We start from the raw sequence: 22,321 nt of genomic DNA, 5'->3' as shown, positions 1-22,321 counted from the left end.
CTCACATATAGGAAGGACCTCAGGTCAGAATGTCTTGTAATTAAAAAGTCTTGATTGTTTTATCCTCCTTTTGTCTTCCTCATTCTTCTTTGTCTTGCTCAGAGTCCTGAAAGGGTGCAGTTCTTATCCCTCATTGCTTGGTGGGAATCCTCCACCTGTTCCACTAGATTGAATCTCTCCCCCCCCCCGTTCCCCTCCAGCATGGTTAAGAAATATAGCAAGAGAAAAAGAGAAATGAGAGATGGGAGTTTGCAGGGAAGGGAAAGGTGTAGAGGGCAATGAGGTCCTTTACAAAGAATAAAAACCTAATTTTTTTTTTTTTTTTTTTTTTAATTTGAAGGGACTGTGGTTATGGCCACAGTGCTACTGAAAGTATCTTGGGCCTAATAACTTCCCTAAAGATATTTAATGTTAATATGTCTTTACTTATATAGTAAATAGGGTGGCCCATTAAAAGATGGAATCATTCATTGATGTCGGACTCCTTCCCAAAGGAATGGGAATGTGAGCTGAATGTGCTTTGAACCCTGTGGAGGTAAATATCAGATACACTCTTTGTATATGGAGGATGTAGTTTAACACAAATAGCAGTATTCACACCTCAGTTGGTGGTGAGTCTGCAGCTGATGCAGGTAACTTGTGAGCTAGCTCATGGGCTGCTGATTTGATCTTTTGACTGGAGGCTCAGTAACAGGTTTTCTGTCCTGCATGGTTCTATGTATCTTCCAGTCCTGTTACACACTTCAGCTTTTTCTGTATGCGTGTGGCTGTGCTCTAAATAAGATCAAGAGAACCAGAATGATCTAACAATTTTGTCTGGAGGGATTTCCCCTAATCAAGTGGATCTTTCTCCCCATCACCATACAAATTTCAGGCTTCTCAGATGAGGGACTACAAATCCTCTCTCGTGACCATGGACACTTGCATTATTTTGACAGAATAAACACAATTTTAGTCTTTCTATGGGGATATGACCATATATCTCCATTTTAAGGTTTGTGAGATCTCCTCCTTGAGGAAGCTTGCATCAGTGCTGCAGGTCAGCACATATTCTCGGTTTCCCAAAGTGTTGATTTGCCAGCACTAATTTCATGGGGATCCTAGGTGGGATTGCAGGAAGAGGTTCCACTCAGTGGGTGCAGGTTTCTAAAGTGGAAACTGTATATACATTGTCATTGTATCAATTATTGTCCTTTGTTACTAGGGTTGCCCAGCTGGCTGTCAGGATTGATGGCACCAGTGGGAGGCTGGTTCATCTTCAGCTGGTGGCTGTAAATTGAAACAGGAGTGGGAATAAGAGAAGAAGGAACAACTTGTAATTCATGTTCTAATGATAGGTGTGGGTTTTTTTTTCCCCAAAAGAACTGGGGGAAGGATCTTACTTGGAGTATGTCTTGCTTCCTTTAACAAGCTGATTTTGACTAAGTCGTCATCTCTGCTAAGATACAACAGTTCTCGTTCTGACAGCATCAACCTGTTCTACAGAACATAGAGCTCCAGTGAGAACAGACCTTTAACAGGAATTTATATCCCAAGTCTGAAATGTGCACTTTATTTCTGTTATGATCCCTGGGTGCCTGTTAAGGGATTACTTACATCTTATCATCCTAAGCTTCTGTCCGTAAACAAATGAAACCTTTGAGTCTGAGGTTCAAGGAATATGCTCAGATGAAGCATGGTTTAACAGCTCTTTGGGGAGAAAGCGATAAGGTGGGAAAGTGAAGAATTGATGACCTATTAACTGTTTCAATTTCCCACCTTGAATTATTGACAACATGTGACATTACAACCTTACAAATTACTGTCTATAAACAGCTCAGAAAATATGACCTTTGCATTACAATTGGTCTCAAGATGCCTTCCAGCTTATTACAAACAGCTGCTGCTGGCATACTTTGTTGCAGCTGGAGTGGGTGAAAGAACGTAAGGAACTGAAGAACTTTTATTGTATAATCAGACAATTCTCAAATGACAGTGTGCTGGGTGATGGCTGAAATGTCTCTCTGATGCTGGGCTCACTCCTCTGGAATTTTGGGGTCACCTAATTTTCAATAATAAAGACATCCATTTAGTTAAAGTTAGCTGTTCTTGCGTTCTGCCCTCTGTCTTTCTAGAGCAAGAGGTGATTCTGTTCATAGCTGCTAGAAAGCTCTACGTTCCTCTAAATCCTCTCACTTCCTTGGCTGCAGTGACCAGTGAGTGGAAGCTGAATGGCTGGTTTGTCTTATTTGTTTATAGCAAACCAAGTGCACTAAATTCTTGCTTTGTTTTGTTGTTCATGTGATTAACACACAAACTAAAGTAAATGTTGTGCTGAATTTGGCTTTGAGATTGCTGATGATTTTGGGGAAGCTGAGAACACAAGGACTGGATTTTGCATCTTTCCTTGTTAATATTATTGAGGAGAAACAAGTGACCAAATTAGTGCTTGTAGCCAGAGAGTTCATAAGGTATTTTCTGAATCCTAAGCCTGAGCCAAATTAATTTCTAATTTAACTCCATTAACAAAGGGTTGCCATAAAACAAGACCTACCACGTTTGTCTATGGAGTGATGCATTTTATTGTAATTTGTTAGTGTAAGATGTGTAGGGAGCCCTAGAAGAGCGTTTTCGGAGGGACCAGTGTTTGGTAGAATAGATGTCCCCAACACAGCGTAACAAAAGACTATGCTGAATAAAAATCATTTTTGCACCAAGTTTGTTTGCTTTCCTCAGTTTCTGGGAAACATACCTTGCGTCTGTTAGTGTAATGTTGTTCATCACTGACTGAAGATCAGTTGAGAAAGTATATATTCCTGTCTGTGTCAATGCAAAAAATAAAGCAGGATTACAGAAGAGGAATAGAAAGCTTGAATTTGACTCATGCCCTGTTAGAGCTAGACAGGGTGGAAGCTGTGATTTAAAGTTAGAGCAGGTCAGGACCTTATGAAGTCCATCTCTTCCTGCATTAGAGGACAGGGAAGAATGATTTCGAGAGTGGAGACCTGGGAGTTCATCAGAGTTAAGTGTTCCCTCCCTGACTTCCATAACAAACTCTCTTAAGGTCTGTGTGCTTGATGTGTGTAATAAAACCAACCTACATCACAGAGCTGCTGTTAGGAGTGATCAATTAATGTTTTCAGGGCACTTTTGGGACCTAAAGATGAAAGGCACTTATGGTCATGAGTTTCACTACTCCTGCTGCCCCAGGATGAAAGTTTTCCTTTAAAGATTCAATTTCTTCCCTGGGGTGAGAGGGAGGCAGTCCATTATTCAAGGGCGTCATCCTTATCTCTGTTGTAGTTGCCTTGTGGCCATGCAACATCATTCAATAATTCTGTCAAATAGTATCTTTTGCTTGTGACAGAGTGCTAAACAGTGATCTATTACTAGAAGACACATTGCTTTCATCAAAGTGATTTGTTTAAACAACACTAAAGTACTAAATAAATTATTCACTGCATGCTAATTTGTTACTTTTGTATTCTGTAGTGAGCTCCATAATAAGCAATCTGGGTATTGTATATACCACATAGATCCCAGGTTTTTTTGATTGTATCTATCCCTCCACCCTCGGTCTTCCACCAGGACACAGTTCCTTTCCCAAGGAAAGCTCTCTAGTTTCAGCCTTTCTCAGCGTTGTTGCCTTTTGTGGTATTTTTCCTCTTCATTCTTTCATCAGACAGAGTTGAAAGAATTATGTTCAAGTGGAGGCTTGGATTACTGGTTTGGGAAATACTGTGTGTGTTTCGAGTTTATGGGTATTTCTAAATCTTTCAGAAACTTCTTGGTCTTAACCAGGAAGGCACCACTATAAATATGGCTTGCAAAATAGGATCCTAATGGCAGAGTAGCATGTTTTCATAAACTCTTTTCTGGCACGCTTCCTCTTTTTCTGAGTGTTGTACGCTGCTCTCTTTGAGCTGCTGGTGGCTATGCTGGAGCACTGGTTGGCACAAAAGATCAAGTGTCTGAGAAACTCCTCAGGAGCAAGTTTTTACTTGTAGATATCCAGACTTTCCAAATTTGCTTCAGAAATGACTTCACAGCACTTAAAATCTTTGTCCCTTGGCAAAGCCCAGAGCCTCCTGAATGTCTCCCGAGTGTTTCAATAGCAAGCCCAAGAGCAGGCCGGGCACAGAACAGCTTAGTGCTTTTCTCCACTTGACCCTTTCACCCTTTCTGGGTGTCCACTGTAAATCACTGGCAGTAACGGTGTGTTTAAGCAAGAGCTGCTGATTGAAAATGAATATAATTAGGGCATAAGAGAAGAAATTTCTTTCCAAGTAGTTTAGAGCTTCACCCTGCTCTGGTCTTAATTCTGAAATAATCCCCCAGAGGCCTATTCAGTGGGTATTCAGTGAAATGAATAAACAGAAGTCTGCATTTCCCTCTTGAAACATGCAATTATAGTGTGTAATCGATTCTCTCTATACCAAATTTTGTCTTCTGAAATGAAACCTTGTCTCTTTCTTAGCTCTTTGTATTAAAACATTTGAAAATGACAGGCAGTTTTTTTCCCCTGGTTTTGCCCTCCTTCTCCTCTTTCCTGCCTACTTCTGCCACTGGAAGAAAATCTATTATTGCATTTACTTTGGAACCTGAATATCTCTGCTTTTTTTCCTACAGTAATTTACTCCCTGGAATTTCCTTTTACTCCTTTTGATTTAACGGGTTTGGGTTTTTTTTAGTTCTTTAATCACATGTTGAGCTGCTCAGATATATTTCCATGACAGATTCTCATTGAATGAAAGGGGAATTTGTGATGATGGATTTCAATGTTGGAAAAAGGGCTCAAAGCAGGGAATTAATTCCCCTTTATAAGTTATTCAGCATGTCAGTGGCTAAGGTGCTTTTCTGGACTGTGGTAGGCCTAGGTTAGAGTACCCTTTGGACCCAGAAGAAGCAGTAACTCAGTGTTTTGACCTTTGAGCTTTAGCTGTTAAAGAAACACAGTTTCCTTCTGTCTGCTTTGGTGGTGGTAGTATTTTAAAATCTTTTTACACTGGAACAAATTTCTGTTTCATTCTAATGACAAGGGTGAACACTGGGGCTATCTTTAGAAGATTTGAGGGAGAAATGTGCCTCATGTTGCCTCTTTTTATTATGATTCGTGTTGTTGTCTCCTCTAAAAGTTGTCATCATGCCAGGGACCCCTGTAAGCTGAGTATAATAGAAACTGCCATATATCTTGCTCTACTGATTGAATTACATACCACTAAGAAAGGAAATACTAATATCCATGTTTGGCAAACATTGAATTTCTTGCCTACAGGTGGTTTTTATAGATGCCAATAATATGAATAACTATAAACAGATTTAGACAAATTGATGAGGGCTAAAGCTACCTATGGTAGCTATAAGAACAAAAGAATTGTCATACTTGGCCATATTCCCTCTCCAACAGTGGCTAAAATTGCATGCCTGGGAAAACATGCACAAACATGGTGCTAGGTATATCTTTATTTTATTGACCTCAGTGCACATCTCTTCCCTGAACTTCTTGTGTCTCCCCTTGAACTGATGTTTTCAGCATCCACAAAATATAGTGGGAATTTCCTGACTCGTGTATATGTAGTATTTTGAACCTCCCAGTTTCACTTGCCGTGCTAGGTCTTGTGTACAGAAAAACATTGTATAATCAATTCGGGACAGTCCTGACTTTACAGGTATCTTTCATATCTCCTTTGTTGTCTCTTTCGTGGATTGAGAATTGAAGTAATTTCTCACTAAAAAAAAGGCCATTCCACGTCTTTGATTCCTTACTTGCTTTCGCTGATCCTTTTATTATTAGGCCCAATAGTGACGATAGCTTTTTGAATTAGGAAGAGTACAATCTTATCGCTGCAAGTTAGTAAGAGGAAGAATCAGCCTGTACGTGGACAATTTTTAATGCTTTCCCTCTAAATTTCTGCTATTGTCTCCTGTCACAGATAGGATAATGGGCAATATCAGACCTGTTTTCTGTCCATTGAAGGATGCAGAAAAATGAAGGGATTTTTGGCTTTACGGATTCTTCATAATGAAGACTGTGAAATGAGGAGTTGGTAGTCTAGCTGTGTAACCATCTGGCTGTCCTTCTCTATCATCACACTTTTTCCCTCTTCCTTTGCCTGCTGATGTGTTTATATAAGGAAGCCTGTTGATATTCAGTCCAGGTGGAAAGCAAATCACAAAGTCTTCATGTCTCCATAGTTCTCGGTACTTGCATACTTGTTAGAGACCCTGATATTTGTTGACTGGTATAAAATTGCATAATAATAATAATATGAAGAACAAGATTTGTACAAGAAATTTGCCCCAAATAATGAGTTCTCTAGAGTTTGTCTTTTTTTATTCATGAGTAGCCTGTAAAATTCTCAGTCATGAATTATTCAGACTTATTTGTGAATTTATTTGAAAACATTTCCTCACATAGCTGCCTCACCAAACAGCTCAGAAAGAATATTCCCGTGTTGTGGTTGCGTTCCCCCTTTTTTTCCCTAGTCCTAAAGTTCTGTGCTGTATTGGGAAGGTAGAGATGAAGAAGGGAATGGATAAGTGTTGCCCACTTAGTTCCAGTCTTTGATTGAATGGTGCGTACTCTCAAACACTGCAGTCTAGCCTGAGAAACATGGTTTGTTAGCACATAATGTATAAGAAAGCTTCAAGTCCTTTAGCTTCCTGTTCAATTATAGCAGACCAACAAGCTTGTGAAAACTTCATTTAGTGCTTCTTTGTTATTGACTTATGTTCCTGCTAAGCAGGCGATAGAAAGAATCTCTAGAGTTTAATAAGGGATTCACGGATCACTGCACACTGAGGTGTACTCAGACTGTCTTGGTGGTGGCTGGATATTTGTTTCTCTCTTCCCAATTAGAAGGCAGTGTGACAGTTTCATCAGGAGAGTCTTATAAAGGACAGTTACACCAGTACCATTTTTTACATAGTGATATGTATTAAGCTTATTAACAAAATAGCGTTAGGTTGAAGACTGCTTGTGTTCTGTGCATGTGTGAGAGAGTCGCTATGCCAAAACATTTCCAGCTCCTAACAACAGAGCAACCAAACTGCACATGAGATGTTTTGAGTCCCAGAAGCTCTGGCTGTGTTGCACGCTCCTTGCATGGGTGGAGAGCACCAGAGGGGAGGGAACACTGTTGTAACTGCTCTTTTCTCAAAATGTGGCACATCCTTAAGATCAGGCTGTAGTGTAGAGTGTGTTGCTGGCACGTGACTGAAAGTAGAAGCTTTCTGTCAGGTTATTAGTTCACAGGACTAATGCTGCACTTCAGGAAGACTGTCTCAGTTACCCTATGCTGGAAATTAATATGCTCCTAAGGCTGTGGTTTGAGATAGAAAAATCCATGGTGCCGGACAAGAGGTCAGGATAGAATAGCATCCTGAAGGCTTGCATTGGGTTGCTGAGGGCAGGGAGGCGGGCAGAGGGGCAGGCAACCTTCCTTTTTTTTCTGGAACTTCAGTGGTCAGAAAGAGATGTCTGATCACTAACAGTCTATGTAAGAAACTGATTCTCAGATTGATTCAGAAAGCTGCGGTTAGTGGTTTGCAGTCAGGTATTAGAAATATTTTATCAAATACACCATTTGCATTACTTTCAAATTACTGCAATGAAATATTGAGTAAGGAGCCATCTGACAAGTAATACTGAGAGCTGATAGTGTACAAGTCAGGAAACGATGGACTAAATATTTTTTAAATTCTATGGCTTATCCCAGAACAGCTGCAGTCTTGACTGAAACAGATGCAGACATACATGTACGAAGCATGGAAGTCTGAAAACATTAAAGCAGAGGTGCTGGTTTTGCCTTCATAAGCAAAAGGCTGTTGCAATTTTGAAATTGGCATTTGAATCCTGTAGGACTGATATTTTTTGGCACAGTTTTACCTCAGTCTAGAGGTAACATTGTAAAAATTGGAGCCCAAGAAGTTATAGCGAACACCTTTAAAAATTTGATTGTGTCCTTCTCTTTGAAAAATCTCTATCAACATGGAGCTATAAAAAATGTTCGTTTAGTACCCTGTTGTGCTGTGTAAAGTGGAAAGCATTTGCAGAGCGGACCTGGGGGGGTAGTGGTGAGAATACAGCTGATAAAATGTATCCAAGATGAGAAGCTGTTGGTATAAATGAGATTGAGTTGGATTATCACAGGCTGCTTTGCATAGTGCGTCTTTAATCGCAGCGATTGTTCCAGTCCATGCCCTTGTTTAGCCTAGCTTGAATAAGTAAGGATGTGCTTTAACATAGTGCTCACGGAGCGTTCCCAGGAGTAAATTTGCAATTGTCAGTGAGTAGTGCGAAGTGTTACAGCTCCCTGACCTAGTGTGCTATTAGCTGGCTCGGGGACTGGTTTCTGTGCAGCTGTGGCAGGAGATAGCTCAGTGTGGGCTTGCTTGCTTTCCGGACACACATCATTAGCAGCAGGCGAGTTACACAGCCACAGAGCGTAGCCTGTTGCTTGCTTCCCAATGTGTTACAAACCTGATCAGCAGCACTGTGCAGACTTTTGTTCACTAACTTCCTGGCCAGTTAGTTCAGCACTGTTTGATGAGACTAAATATTTTTTTAGCAGGGGAGAAAAGTCAGGTTAAAGGTAATCCTTGCATTACGTTTGGAACTGGCGCTGCAGTAAAAGACGAGCTTTGGCTGATACCCTGTAGGAGCCTTGCTAGATGCATTTGTAGAGCACTTGAAAACAAGGTCAAGGCCAAAATTTAAGTCAATACTAAACCTGGGTCTGAAGTGCAAGGAAGGGTGCAGTGAGACAGTGTGGACCAGTTGAAGATGCGCCGAGCCAGTGTAGCTCTGGGAAAAATTTAGCCATGCTAACCCTAGAATTTTTCCCAAGCTAGCAAAGAGCCTCCTGGACCCTAAATTGACAAATTCACAGAGCAGGCTCTCCTGTCCAGCCACTGATTTCCATCTTTAAACCTATAGATGGGCCTTCACATCCCAAGTCTTATAAAGCAAGCACAGGTTCAGGAGTGATTGACAAAGCATATTTTCCTTGAAAATGCTGTTTTGGTTGAAGAAAAAACATAATGGTGTCCAAGATGTGAATCACCTGTCTTTCCTTGAATAGCCACTGGGAACTGGTTTCCTTTGGATGGCGAGTGAGCTGGGTTGAAGTACCTCTTTTGTCAGGCTGTTTTTTCCCAGGTGAGTGTTCTAACCCATCAAGCCTTCTGACCATTTCTTGCCTGCTGGGGCTTTTCCACTTTGTATAAGTAACTCAAACAAAATGTTTTTAGGGCTGTACCTTGTGGTTAGTGTGCTCACTGGGGACGTGGTAAGCCCAGGATCAAATGTCTTTTGCTCTGAGCTATCAGTGCAGAAGTTAAGAAGTTTTCGCTCTCCTCTGTCACCTGCTATGGCAGAATAACCCACTTCAACTGCTGATCCGCATGAAGAACAGACTTTCTGAAGCCTTGCATTTCTGTGCTATAGGAAGAGTTATCTGTATTCACGGCAGAGCTGGCTTAGGACTGGATATTCAGTTCCTTTTCATTGTATCTCTAGTTTGCTTGTTCTTTTTTTCCTGCTCTTCTTAGCTTACATTGATAGGTAAGTGGTAAAGAAGGGAGAAAAACACACAGAAAACAAAAACAAAGGAGAGTGAAAAAAAGATGAGACAATATTTTTCATTTCATTACTGTTCTTCTTCACAGCCCCTGTTCTGACATTTAGAACAATGTAATATGCATGTCTTTGTTCATTAGGTTCCTCAGTACTACCTAGTGACAGCCACGGCAGGGGGGAGAGAGGAAGAAAAAGAAACAATCTTAAACGTGAACTAACCTTTGCAGGCTAAATAACAGAGTAATGAGAACGGCAAAGGAGAAATATGTTTTCTGAAAAAGTAAATATAACCAAAACCATGGCCTTGCATAGGTTATTCAAATATCATTACAAAGGGGAAAAGAGAATACTGAACTCTAGGGCGAAAATAACTAATTTTCCGCCCAATGATTTGTTAGTTTCTCACATATATGTTTGAGCAGATCTATTGCCAGTATTTGAACCACAGTAAATGACGCAAGGAGACTACTGAAACTAGAGATAGGTTTAAAAATAGTTTGGAGCTGATACAAGTCCGCAAAAATGAGAAATCTTCCTATAGGAAAGCCCTTATGTGTTTTGGGAATAGGGTGTTTGCACTGAGTGGAGATACCTAAGCTGTTACCCAACAAACTGGTGCACATGTATGCTGCGGCATGGTGTCAAATACAAATACTAGCTTGGAAGTGTTAAATGTTAAGATTTTATCCTATGTTTATTAAGAAGCTAGGCTATAGCGGTATCTTTTAGGGTTCTAGATGTAGGTCGTCTGCAGCTAACATGCATATTTGTATGGGTTCAGGGATGCCTCTGCAGAAGGATTGTTAGAGCTATATCAAAATCAAGTATGATGGAATGTAGCTGGGTTTCCCCCCCCCAGTCTGTTCCAAGAGAACTACAGCACTCTGAGATTGTGTGGGTTTTACTGAAATTTCTGGGGGAAGAAAAAAGAGCAAAAGAGACCTTTCAGCTCTCTGGAAGTGAAATATTTTGATTTCTCTTAAAAGTGCCAATGTACTTTTAATTTTTTGTCATTTCATACTCTTTTTGGGATGCCAATTACAATTTTTTTTTTTTTCCCTCAAGTGAGGAGATTAGAATTGTCAATGGAGTTGTCTTTCATGGAAGTTTTGAGATTTGTGAGCTTTCCTCACTTGGAAGAAGTAAAAATCTGATTAATTTGTGAAAAATAATCCTTGGTGTGTTTAGCACCAGTAATTACACACTGCTAATCTTAGTATTCCATAAAATTAGCCTGATTCTAATTCTTGAGTTTTACAGATGAGGAAAGTGTTTCTTGATTCTTGTATTATCTTCCCCAAGATTACATCAGTCTGTGGCAAAGAATAGGGGGAAACTTCATTATTCCTATTTATTCTGCCTGGTTTCTATGCCTGCTGTCTTCAGGTCTGCTTCTAAAACTACCAGATGTCAAAATGTTCATTGGGGGAAATATTCAGTAGTCATTTACATCTCTAGTTCCTCTGGCAAGCAGAGGAGGAAAGGGCCAAGAGAAAACAACAAGACTTGGAAAAAGATATAAGCAACTGTCCAGGTGCTTTGCAGATCCAGGGGAGGCTCAAAGCCAAGGGTGCGTGCAACTCCCACATCGTAATGAAGGTCTCCAAGCAGGCTGGCGCTGAACCTCATGGAGGTCACTGCTACATTTCATCAGGAGAGCAGTTATTCAGAAAGGCTTTACGCGTACAACCCTTCCCCTTCCTTTTTCTTCCCCCCTTAATTTTTATTTATTTGTTAAGTAGGAGGTTTATAGGCCTGTTCAGAGGGTGCTGTGAGGGATTGCAGTGACACAGTTCTGTATCTGCAGCAGACAGCTGCCCTGCTGTCACTGATAAGCATTCCTGGGAGGGTGGAAATTGAAAATTTAGTACTTATAAGCCCTGATTGGTGCGAGACTTCACAAAGCATATGTGCCTGCTGCAGCTCTGCCATCTGATGCCTCGGCAGGCGGCTGGCACCTCTTCAAAGAGGGACCCTCCAGTTTAGAGGGAGGCACCTCCTGGGCGGCAGTGGGGTTGTGTGTTTTGGGGGACGGAGGGGATGTCCACATTAGGGTGCCCTGGGGAGCAGAGATGGGGATCGTGGCGGTTGTGGGAACGACCCCCATTGTAGCAGGGGAGGCATGTTGTCCTCTGGGTCCTGGGCCAAAGCAGGAGTCACCATGGGGCTGTTTCAGGGGGATGTGCCTCGTGGTGGGTTGGGGTCACTGTGGTTTGGTTGATTGCTACAGGGTGGGTGTTCCTGGAAAGTGTGGTGGGGACTGGGGTTGGTGCTCAGGGCGCCTGGAGGGGCCTGGGGGGTCTTGCCGCTGCGAGATCGTAGGGCAGGGCTGGCAGGGGAAAATGTGAGGGAGCTGCTGAGGAAATTGGGACCCAGGGATAGACTGGGGAGTCCAGCAGGAGCTCGGTGCAGCAAGCCCCTGGTCTCCACTCGGGGAGCCCCAGGGCTGCCCTCTGCACCGCCATGACCAGGCCCCACATGCACCGCGGGGCGGCAGGGCAGCTGGGGCCTGTCCCGTGCCCAGCTGGGGAGTGGGGCTGGCCGGGGGCAGCTCTGGGCATTGGGCACCTCCCTGGGGACGTTTTTCCACAGTTTTCATTTCTCTGTGGAGTTGTTTGTGCGGTGTCGCTGAGATACCAAGTCAGGGTGTGTTCCCCCTGCCATGTCCTCTGCCTGATGGGGTTTGCGTTTTAAGAAGCCTGAGTTTGTGGCCAGTCATTTATGGATAGCAGGGTGAGGCTCTTATTTCGGTCATCAAGCAGTAAGCAGGCATAGTGATAGATTAAAATGGGGGCAGATAATAAGGGATGCTGCCTTTCCTCTGGAGGACGTTTGGTGATGCTCAGCCCCGATAAACCATTGTTTTTCAGGTGCCGCTCCTGTCTCCCTCATCAGCTGCCCATGGCTTGTGTTCATGTAGATAAGAAATGCTTCGGGCAGCCTCTCTGTGCTATGAAGGATTGAGGAGTTGTGCTGTAGAAACAGACCTCTGGTGGATGCGTGTGCTTGGTCTACTATACCTTCCTCTGTTGCAGTAACTACGTGCTTGCACATGCGCTCAGCTCCCACATTGCCATATTTTTTATGGTCTGGCTGACATGTTGAATGTATCGGGAAGAGGTGGCTACTGGTGTGTAAGAGATAGGATGGCTTTTGCCTACGAAAATGGCAGTGGCGAGGTCTGCTTCTCTCCCCTGGTGCAAGCAACTGTGTGGCTATTCCTCTGCCGCATTGGTGCCAGCTTGCACAGTGCTTACAGGGGCTGAATTTCTTCCAGTCCTTTGCTTTGCTGCCAAAGTGGTTGGAGTTGGTGATGTTATCAAGGGACCAGGGGAATGTGTATTTGTGAGCCTCATTTCTTAAGAACCCAGGCTAAAAATAATAAAGTGGAGGTGTATAGATCAGGGTTTTTGTCACATAAGAAGTGTTGTGCCTCTTTAATTTACTGCAGTTTTAATGGGGTAGAGAGGAGCATAAGATATACAGAGACCTGGCAGGGAGAAATGCAAAATAAATTCGTAGCAATAGTAATGGTCTAGTAGTTTATGTCCCAAATGTAGGTCTTGTTAAAGGAGCCTATCATCTTGAAAGTCAGTAATTTTTTTTTTTTTTTTCTTTAGAGATATTAACAAAAGAGCAGGCTGAAATGTTTTGCTGGTAATTCTCTTTGCTTAAAATTGCTTTCCTCCCTCTGGTAAGATAATTTTATTCAAGTAGTGTCTGTTTTGGCAGGAGGGAAAAGCTGTTTATCAAAAGAGCTAATAAAACTCCTAAACTTGGAAACGCTTCCATTCTGGCTAAATCTAAAACTTTTCACTGAAGTCATAGAAATGTTGGTTGTTAGAGACATTTGGATGTCTCTAGTTCAACCTCTTAAAGCAGGGTTATCACCAGCTATGGATCAGGTCAGCCATGACTTTGTCTAGCCAGGTCTTTAAAACCTCCAAGGCTGGAGGCTTTACAGATGTTCTGGGTAGCTTGTTCCAGTGTTGGAACTGTTTTCCTTATGCAGACTTTTTCCTGATGTCCAGTCGGAGTGTCCCAGGCCAAAACTGGTGATCATGGTGATCATTTGTTTGCAGTGTGTCATCTGCTACACCCAAAAACAGTTTGACCAGAGACAGGTCAGTGGGTTATATGTGCACCACAGCTGTGAAAAAGATTTGCAGTTTCAGTGATTGTGAAACAGAGCAGAAAGTAATCACTATTTATACGCATACAGCAGATCTTGTCTTGTATCCTGAAACATTGTCTAGCATGTCAGCTCCTTCCCGCTGCACTCTGCTGCTTGGGGTTAAGGGAAGAACCTGTTGGCAATATCATGCAGAAGAGCTGAGCAAGAAAAGGTCTGATTGGCTCAACATACATCTGTGCAAATACTTCCCATGTCAGTTTAGGCAAATGCTTTTAACAGTTCATTCAATTATGTTAAGCACCCATTAAAGGAATCCTGAGTCTTCCCTGGGGTCATTTCAGTTCTATGAGATTGTAATTGTTTGAGACTAACCATGAATTCTTCTTTTGCCTTCAGGTGATTCTTATTCTGACAAAGCTGTATGACTACAACCTGGGAAGCATCACAGAGAGCTCTCTTTGGAGGTATGGAGATAAATTGAGTTAATAATTACCAGCTTACTTAAATAGGAAGAGCTGATACAATTCTTTTATTGAATTTAATTAGATTTTTTTTTATATGTGCTGGAAGCTTTGTAGCTAAATCCTCTCTCTCACTTCTGTTCTTTCATACTCAAGGACACAGAAGGCTGAAGTCTGATTGTCTTGTTTCAGCTAGATAACATACTTCGTGGAAGTGCTATCATTTGATTTCTCCTTTCCCATCTTATTCAGAATCAAATCAACCTGTTGGTTTATTTTTAGGAGAACTCAGCAGCCTTAAGTACTTGTTTATAATGAAGGATCTTATGGCTGTCTACTGCCCAAATGATTCTTATGAAAAGTCAATGCTACTAAGATGGGGGGAATACCTGCGAGTGAGTATCTGATGTCTGTTTATTCAGAGCTGATGGTATTAGTACTAGGTCATTGATTTCCACTTGTGTGATTTTGACTACTAGACTGATTTTTAGGGAATACCTCGATGCTTTCATGATTTGAAAGCATATCCTGCACTCTGTAAACCAACGGAAAGAGATGTGCCATGGTCCCCTTCTTAAGGCTGTTATTTGGATTCAATGAGAGCAGGTGGTGCCTGCTTTTATCTCTCTGAAAAATGGATCTAAAGTGTGTTTACTTCACGTGTCCCTAATAGTAATTTCATGAGCTGTAACATCTGAGCAGGAGGTTTTCTTGTGGTTCCATCTTTGAAACTTTGGTGGGAAGTCTAGGGGTGTTGTATGCAGATCATTGATAGAGGTAGGTGGGCTACCACCTTGATACAAGAAAACTTTGGGTATTTGTAACTAAAACGTCTTGTTAGGATGAACTTGATTTGATAATAAATTGATAAATTTGTTTAGGAAAGGTTTTTCATTTCCAAGGAAGAATTTTGGGTCAGAAGTAGGAGAAATAGCCTTACTCTTCAAGGAACTGAGCAGTGTTTTAAGAGATTGACTGAGCACAGATTTGGCATGGAGTGTATTCTGAACTCAGGCTAGTGTTCTATGCACTGGCATGAAGAAATAAAACAAACAAAAAATTCACAAACCAAAAACCTAAAAATCCACAAAACGTCTAGGATTTGTTCTGAACAGCAATAGGAACACTTAAAAGCATTAGTATTTTGTGTGGCTGAATAAATGGTTTCTCATTCTGCTGAGGGGGATGATCAGATCTTTCAATTTCATATACTTTGCTGCTATGGCTCGAGATCAAAAATGATCCTGTTTATGAACATTTTCTTTACTGTGGTGTGCACACCATAGTAAAAGTTTTTTCGGGACTGTGGCTTTGGCAATGTTTTTCTGAAGGGGGTTTGGGCGAGATTGTTTCATTTCTTAATTGTTTTGAGAAAGAATATTCATAAATACAAAATATGTTATTTTTATTTCTTCTTCCTACCCTCAGTCATTTCACCGTGAGATATATTCATCTCTGTTTCTCCAGTCATTGGGGAAGGTATGGTGTTTCACCATGTGGAGACACCTCCTTCCCCGTTGCTGACAGTGCTGAAGAACTACTTATGTGATTCAATGCAGGATTGTGTAGAGATACTGATTAAGGACTGAAAATAGGACAACCACGTCAGAGTGGAAAACACACTTCTTGAGGTGTATGAATGTGGGCACAAAGTTGTGCTGATGACCTTATGCTGTTGTTTGTTTCAGAGTTGGCTTCTGTGGAGTGTGCCACAGTGGCATAAACTTTGTGCTGATCAAAAGAGAAAGGACAGTGGGGGATGTCGCTGGAGGATGCACCAGAAGCTGGGCTTTTGGCAGCGTAGCAGTCCTAGAGCTAGTGAGTGCAGTGCACTTTTCTGAACTTCAGACAGTCCTAATGTCAGAATGTGGTTAACAACGTGGTAATAGCCTGATTGCTTCCAGTAGCCCAGTATCCTGCTACCAAAAAGCAGTATAAGAAAGAATGTATCAACAGGATTGTGGTATCTGACACTTCCTCCTAGTATTCCCCTAGCATTCATTCTTAGGGTTGAAGTTCAGAGTCCTTCCTCAACCTTCAGTTTAAGATCTATCAGGAACTGAATAATTTTTTTGAGTTTAGTACATACCAGGGAATTAACATCCTGTGAGCTAACTTTCTTCTTATCTTTTGGAGTGTGTTAAAATTTGTATTACCTGTAACATCTTAAAACAAGTAGTTCCATAGATTATGTGGGCAACCACTTGTCTTTGAACCCATCAGCTTCAGGTTCTCTTGGCACATGTCACTTGTCAGGACTTGGTTACAGTTGCATGGCCAACCATCCTGAATCCCTGGACAAATGCTTTGGACTGGGAACTGTTGAAGTAGAACCAGGGTAGCTAAAATCAGCCCCCTTGTCTTTGCACTGCTACGTTGTTCCTGATTGGGTCTTCAGTGCTCATGACTGCCCTGAAAGTTGCCAGTGCCCTTCACTGTCATTGCTCTATCCTTTTGCCTTGCACAAGCCCCAGGTGGTTATGTTGTGCTCTGTCCTGAGTCTAGCCCTGCTGTTAGATCCCTGCTCGCCATGCAGGCATGCCTTCAGGTCACTAATGAATATCCCTGTGAAGATCCCAGGACAGCTTCTCTGTTCTTAGTGTGATGGAAAGAAATGACAAGATGGGCATATCTTATTATTTAATGCACTTGACAGAGAGGTTTTTAGCTGTTGCTCCCCCTGGCTGCCTAAGTGACATGTTAATTTCAATCTCCCTGCTTGTTTAAAAAGAATAGGAAAAATTAGAATTGAGAGAAGGGGAGAAAAGTGTATCTCACTTCAATTTATTTCATGCCTCTGGGTTTGATGCTGGGGAATGGAAGAAATGATGATATCATGTCTGGTTTGATTTCTGATGTGAAGAGTTCTGTTTCTGAAGGATAGAGGAGAAAGACAGGTAGTTCTGCAGGTACCCACAACTGAAGAGGAATCTATGCCTTGAATATGTGGCAAAGAAATACCACTCGCCTCCTGTGCTGAGTCCATTCTCAAAAGGTTACTGAATGATGAGGGGCTGTTTAGAAGCATATCACAGACACGACTCATTTATGCTTTAGCTGGTTATAAGCACATCTGTCATTCGAAGGTGTAGTTGGGCGATTTAAGCAGTCTTGTGACTGATGGGACTGTAACCGTCTATAGCAAAACTATGCCATCGCCTACGAGGTATGAATCTGTCTTCTTTATAAATACACTACTACCTGCTAGGATGGCATTTCTTTGTAATTTTTCAGCTGGTTTAACTACAACTGGCTGCAGCACTCATGGATGGAGATCGCCCTTCTAAAACAACCGATGAATTAAGAGACCACTGGCAACAGACATGAAGGCATGAAATACAGTAAGAGAAAAGAGATGGAGAGAATATATACGATCTCCTAGAATGCTTAGGCTCTGTGCTCACCGAACTTTGGATGGTGAGTGCGCTGCTGCTTCTGTACACCGTAAATGAAATTTTGCATCAGGCCAGGCTTGACTTTAATTATGCTGTTATCCCTTCAGCAGACTTTTTTCCCCAGTTTTAGTTGAAGGCTTTTTATTTACTTTTTGTTAGTCTTTTTATAGATGTGGAAGAAAATGGAAGAGAAAGATTATCTGTCACTGAGCAATTAACTGAGTGTATTGGATTTATTTCTCTTTCTCCCCTAGATATCTCCCAGATCACAAAGAGGATTAAGCTGTAAGAGTTAGGAGAAGATGTTTTTTACCACTGGAGTAAGATAAGCTTACGTTTCCAGTAAATAAAAATGTCAGAATAATGACTGTGGTATCCATGAGCTGCAGACAGCGGTGGGGGAGGACTAATCTTTTTCCTGTTTGTGTAAATATGATGCTCTGGGAAGATGTGCAGGACACTTTACCTCAGGGCCTTGAGAGGCTGACAAGCAATGAGTGCTACCATTCACCTCTTTGCCTTCTTATAGCTCTGTATTTGGTCAGGAATGAGTCATTTCAAGGAATTTGAGAAAACAGCAGTAAACTTTGCTGTTCAGTCAGAAAGTAGGAAGAGTTTGCTTGGTTTGAGAGTATTTATGTTATAAATCAAGATCTGTTGCTCTGCTAGTTTTGGAAGGTATTGATGGTACTCCTGCATTCCAGCACTGTACCTGAACTCTGAGTTCCCCAGTTAAGGAGTGCTTAACGCTTCCAGCCTGTTCTTCACTACTCCTGGTTTCTGCAGGAAGGAAGCTTTAGGACATATGCAATGAAGGAATTTCAAGGACTCTGAAAAATACCTATGCCTCATATAGATCTAGCTTTAACTTCACATATGTAAAGCAGGGGATGTTAGTAGTTGCTCCCCCCTCTCTGAGAGCTTCAAATGGATTTAGCTAACTGGCACCTGCAATATTTTGATGATTGCCTGGTGATAAATATTACAGAGGTCACAGCAAGATAAAAATTCTCAGAACTCCAAGGCTCTGTTTCTAGCGTTTTCATGGCCTTTTTGTTTAACCCTTTTTGTTTTAACCCTTGTATCAGTTTACTCATCCCCACCTTCCAACACCACCATTGCACATCACCCTGCAACTCTGTCCTTTCAAGAAGGGAAACTGAGTATGTAAGCCAGAGAAGAATCGGAACCCTCAGTGCATCTCCACCTCTCAGTTTAAGAATAACCTTCATTTATTCGATGGGACAACTTGATGAAAAAAAGAATTCACTGTCCTTACTGTGTTCTTACACTCCTCTGCTGTCAGCCACTGGTGGAGACAATATATTGGGCTAAGGTAGACCAAGGTACTTGATACTAAGGTCTAAGTACCATTGTGTTATATTTCTATGTTGGGTAGTCCCATCATCACCATTATAAATGGGAGTGTTTTGGTGAAAACAGTTATTTTTGGAGGTGGGTTTGCATTAGTGTGTTAGATAACGAAAAGGAGCAATGGAGCAACAGGAATGTGTTGTTTTCTCTTGCAGATCTGTAGGGACAGAAGCCTCAGGGAGAGAAGCAAATGTAGATTGAGGATCATATCTGAATACAACCTTGCAGTATTAGCCAGATGATCTCTGTCAGATATCTTTCTCTCCCTTGAATCTTGCTATTTGAAAAGTCTTGGCTGTGTTGACCCCAGCTGTGTGGTTATATATACTACAGATGCTTTGAAGCTTCACGTATTTATGTTTCTGCATGCAATTTTATGGCTCCTTGCTATGTACGAATGCCCTTTCTACAGATCAGAGCTGTAGCCACCCATGTCATCATCAGCATTGTTGACATGTTGTTGGAGATTTTCTTCTCTAAAGAGTTCTTGCAACAGGAGACTTGAAAGATTGTCAGTGTTTGCTTGCTTCCTTTGAGGGGAATTTCTAGGATATGTCTATTGTTGTATTCATCATTCCCCTGCACATTTTATGCTGCTTCCTTATTTCTGTTTTGCAGATGGGCTGTTCTCAACTCACATTTATTTTCTACCTGCTGAGCCATTAATAAGGTCATAACTTGTGGCTTAGTGACACAGAGCACTCTGCAACAGCAGATTAGGGTCTTTTAGCTGAAGTAGGTAGGAGAAGCAAATCCATATGAGAGGAACTGACAAAGTAAGGGGAAGGGAAGTCTCATTAAGCACATTCTAACCAGCAGTTTTGTGGGAAAGGGGAGCTTGAAAAGGACTATTTGAAATGCTTTTATCTATAAATATGATGCTTCAGTTGCTCAGTGTAAGTCACTTTTCTTAACTGAGTATCACAGCTTGATAAATGCTGCTACATTATCTCCCATGGGAGTTTAGTGAAATTGTAACAATAATGTTTCCTTGTGTCTTTTATTTTAATTGTTTTCATTTTCACTCCTACAAACATATGAACCACTGGCTGCTCCGTGTATAGATGCTGTGTATAGGCATCTGGAGGGGATGGAAGAATGCACACTCAGCTATTCACATAGGAAACAGTTTCTTTTTATGGTTTGATGGCAGCAGGAGATCTGCTTGCACTGGAAGGTGGCTTAGAACATGGATTTCATGCACTGAGTGAGAGTGGACCTGAGTGCAGCCCTTTTCCTGTGCAACGGGACACTCTATTGAGCCATCAGGTCCCCTAGAGACCTAGCAGCTTCTATAGCTATCAATTTTTTAAACGAGAGAGCTCATTTTACTGTGATGACTAAACGTAATAAAAACTTCTAACAAAGTAATAAAAACTTCTAGCACATTCAGTGCTTCTGTTTGGTTACCAAAGTTTCCTGGGATTTTTTTGACTGCTATCAAAAAGACCTCCAATAAAGCTGGAGAGAGGTGGGAAAAAGAGACCAACCACTCGGACAAAAAAACACCCAAAACTGCAAAAAAGGCCCATCTAGGAAACAACCTACAGCAGATGCTTAAATAGATCCTGGTTTATCAGGAAACTTTAATCTTATTGAATTTTACCACATTCTGACCTTCCTTGGAGGAATGAGGGCCAGTATAACCCTTGTATTTTGTGGCATAACGTGTGTTTGTCTAATCAATATCAAGGAAGTTCTGCCTTGACATAGCTGGAAGAATCATACCCTGATATTCTGAAGGATCAGATTTGGTTGAGGACTTAGTGATGTGCTCCTCATTGCCTGGTCTACATGGACAAAATATTCAGCACTAATTACAATGCAAATTTATTAAGCGTATTAAAAATGTGTTCTCTGTTGCAACTAGTCATCAAATGTAGGAGTGTTATCAAGTAAATCAAAAAAGAACCCCAATCCATTTTCTGCATGAAAAGCATGTAAATCAAGATAATGAATATTAATGCTGACATATATTATCAATAAACTGTAAATAACACATGCATAATGTTCATGCCACTTTATAGACATACAGTGTTTAAATGCAGTTTGCCATTCTTGAACTTGCACATTTGTTTCCTAGACTGTACCTGTTTTCTCGAGTGATATTGGTAAAACATAGCAGAACTATCTCTGGTTCCAGTTCATGGGGTTCATCTTTCTGCTGTGGCTGTGAAATAACTGCAGACAAGCTAAACTGCAGCTGATATGTAAGAGGAAAGACAAACAACATAGTAGTTACTAGTTCATAAACAGAAAGCAAACCACCCTTTATGCTCTGATACTTCTATCCCTTTCATATCTATGCAGTCACTCTTCCTTTGGCAAAGCTAGTTAAAATTGTACTTATCTTTTCAGAAGTATAGATCCTCCACTAATCACAAAGAAGAGAGAATGTATTTGGGGCTGAGCTCGGGCAAACAAAAACCTACTCCAGTCGAGTGACATTCTATCTTGAGATCTGAACTCTAAGGTCTTCAGATCCAAGTCCCAGATATTTTTGCATCTGCACCTTGGGAATTATCCAGGTAAACATTCAAAATTTATTGTTACTACAGAAAGAGCCAAACATGTGTCAGTAGGTCTCTCTTGAAGGACTTAATGAAACACCTGGAAACTACGTCCTGTAAAAGTGCATGTTTAAATATATATCAACAGTATATTTGTTGTGCAGCGTAAACTGACTACTATTTGCACCAAAACATAGTGAATTGCTTGCAAGTGTCCTTTTTCTTTTCCCAGTTTCTCTAACCTATCAAATAATAATTGGACAAAACAGAAAAGGAGGATAAAGCCCACAATTAATCAACTTGATAGCAAAGCAACTTTTGAGTGTGATTCTGCCAGCGACTTCTGTGTCTCAGAGCACAATGTAGCTCTAGGCAGCAGTGGGCTTTTCCGTCTCATGTGAGAAGATCAAGTGGCGGGGGGGGGGGGGGGGAAGTAGGACATCAATGCATGAACTGTTGATTAGGAAGGCCCAGAGTCTTTTAGGGCAAGGAATGTTCATTTTTCCTCTTGTCATTAGGATGTACCATTGAGGGCCTGTGTGCACTTGGCACCAAGAAGGTTTGTGGTTGTCTGACAGGGACAACTTGAGGGAGGTTCGATTCCTGGTGAGCAAGGAATTAGTTTGCAGCTCAGTTTCCCTGTATGAAGGCTTGGAGGAGGCATGTGGGAATTCAGGAACTTTTGTATCCTGGCTGGCAGCCTCATTTGTGCTGTTGCACAGAGTCATTTCACTGGTGAGCTCCATTAAGAGGTGGATGCAGATGTGTCCTGTTGTTTATGAACATCAATTGTAATACACTTTCAACCCATATGGTGTTTTTCCGATAAAAGGTAAAATAAGGAGGTAAAAAGCCTCACTTGTCTCTTTCACCTACTACTTTTCCCC

The 22,321-nt window shown here is 41.4% G+C and overlaps 1 protein-coding gene across 3 annotated transcripts in view; it reads left to right on the top strand.

Moving 5' to 3' along the window:
• The window catches only part of LOC104336537 (VPS10 domain-containing receptor SorCS1), a 311,179-nt gene that overhangs the window by 83,054 nt on the left and 205,804 nt on the right, over nucleotides 1–22,321 (top strand). For all 3 annotated transcript variants that reach the window (XM_075423698.1, XM_075423700.1, XM_075423699.1), the window contains exon 2: nucleotides 14,091–14,158. In XM_075423698.1, the coding sequence (XP_075279813.1) occupies nucleotides 14,091–14,158 (68 nt within the window). The remainder of the gene's footprint in view (nucleotides 1–14,090; nucleotides 14,159–22,321) is intronic.

This window comes from Opisthocomus hoazin, chromosome 6 (assembly GCF_030867145.1).
Source record: "Opisthocomus hoazin isolate bOpiHoa1 chromosome 6, bOpiHoa1.hap1, whole genome shotgun sequence".
In the NCBI taxonomy this organism is placed as follows: Eukaryota; Metazoa; Chordata; class Aves; order Opisthocomiformes; family Opisthocomidae; genus Opisthocomus; species Opisthocomus hoazin.
Note: the sequence above shows the minus strand (reverse complement) of the source record. Positions and strands in the feature narration are given on the sequence as shown.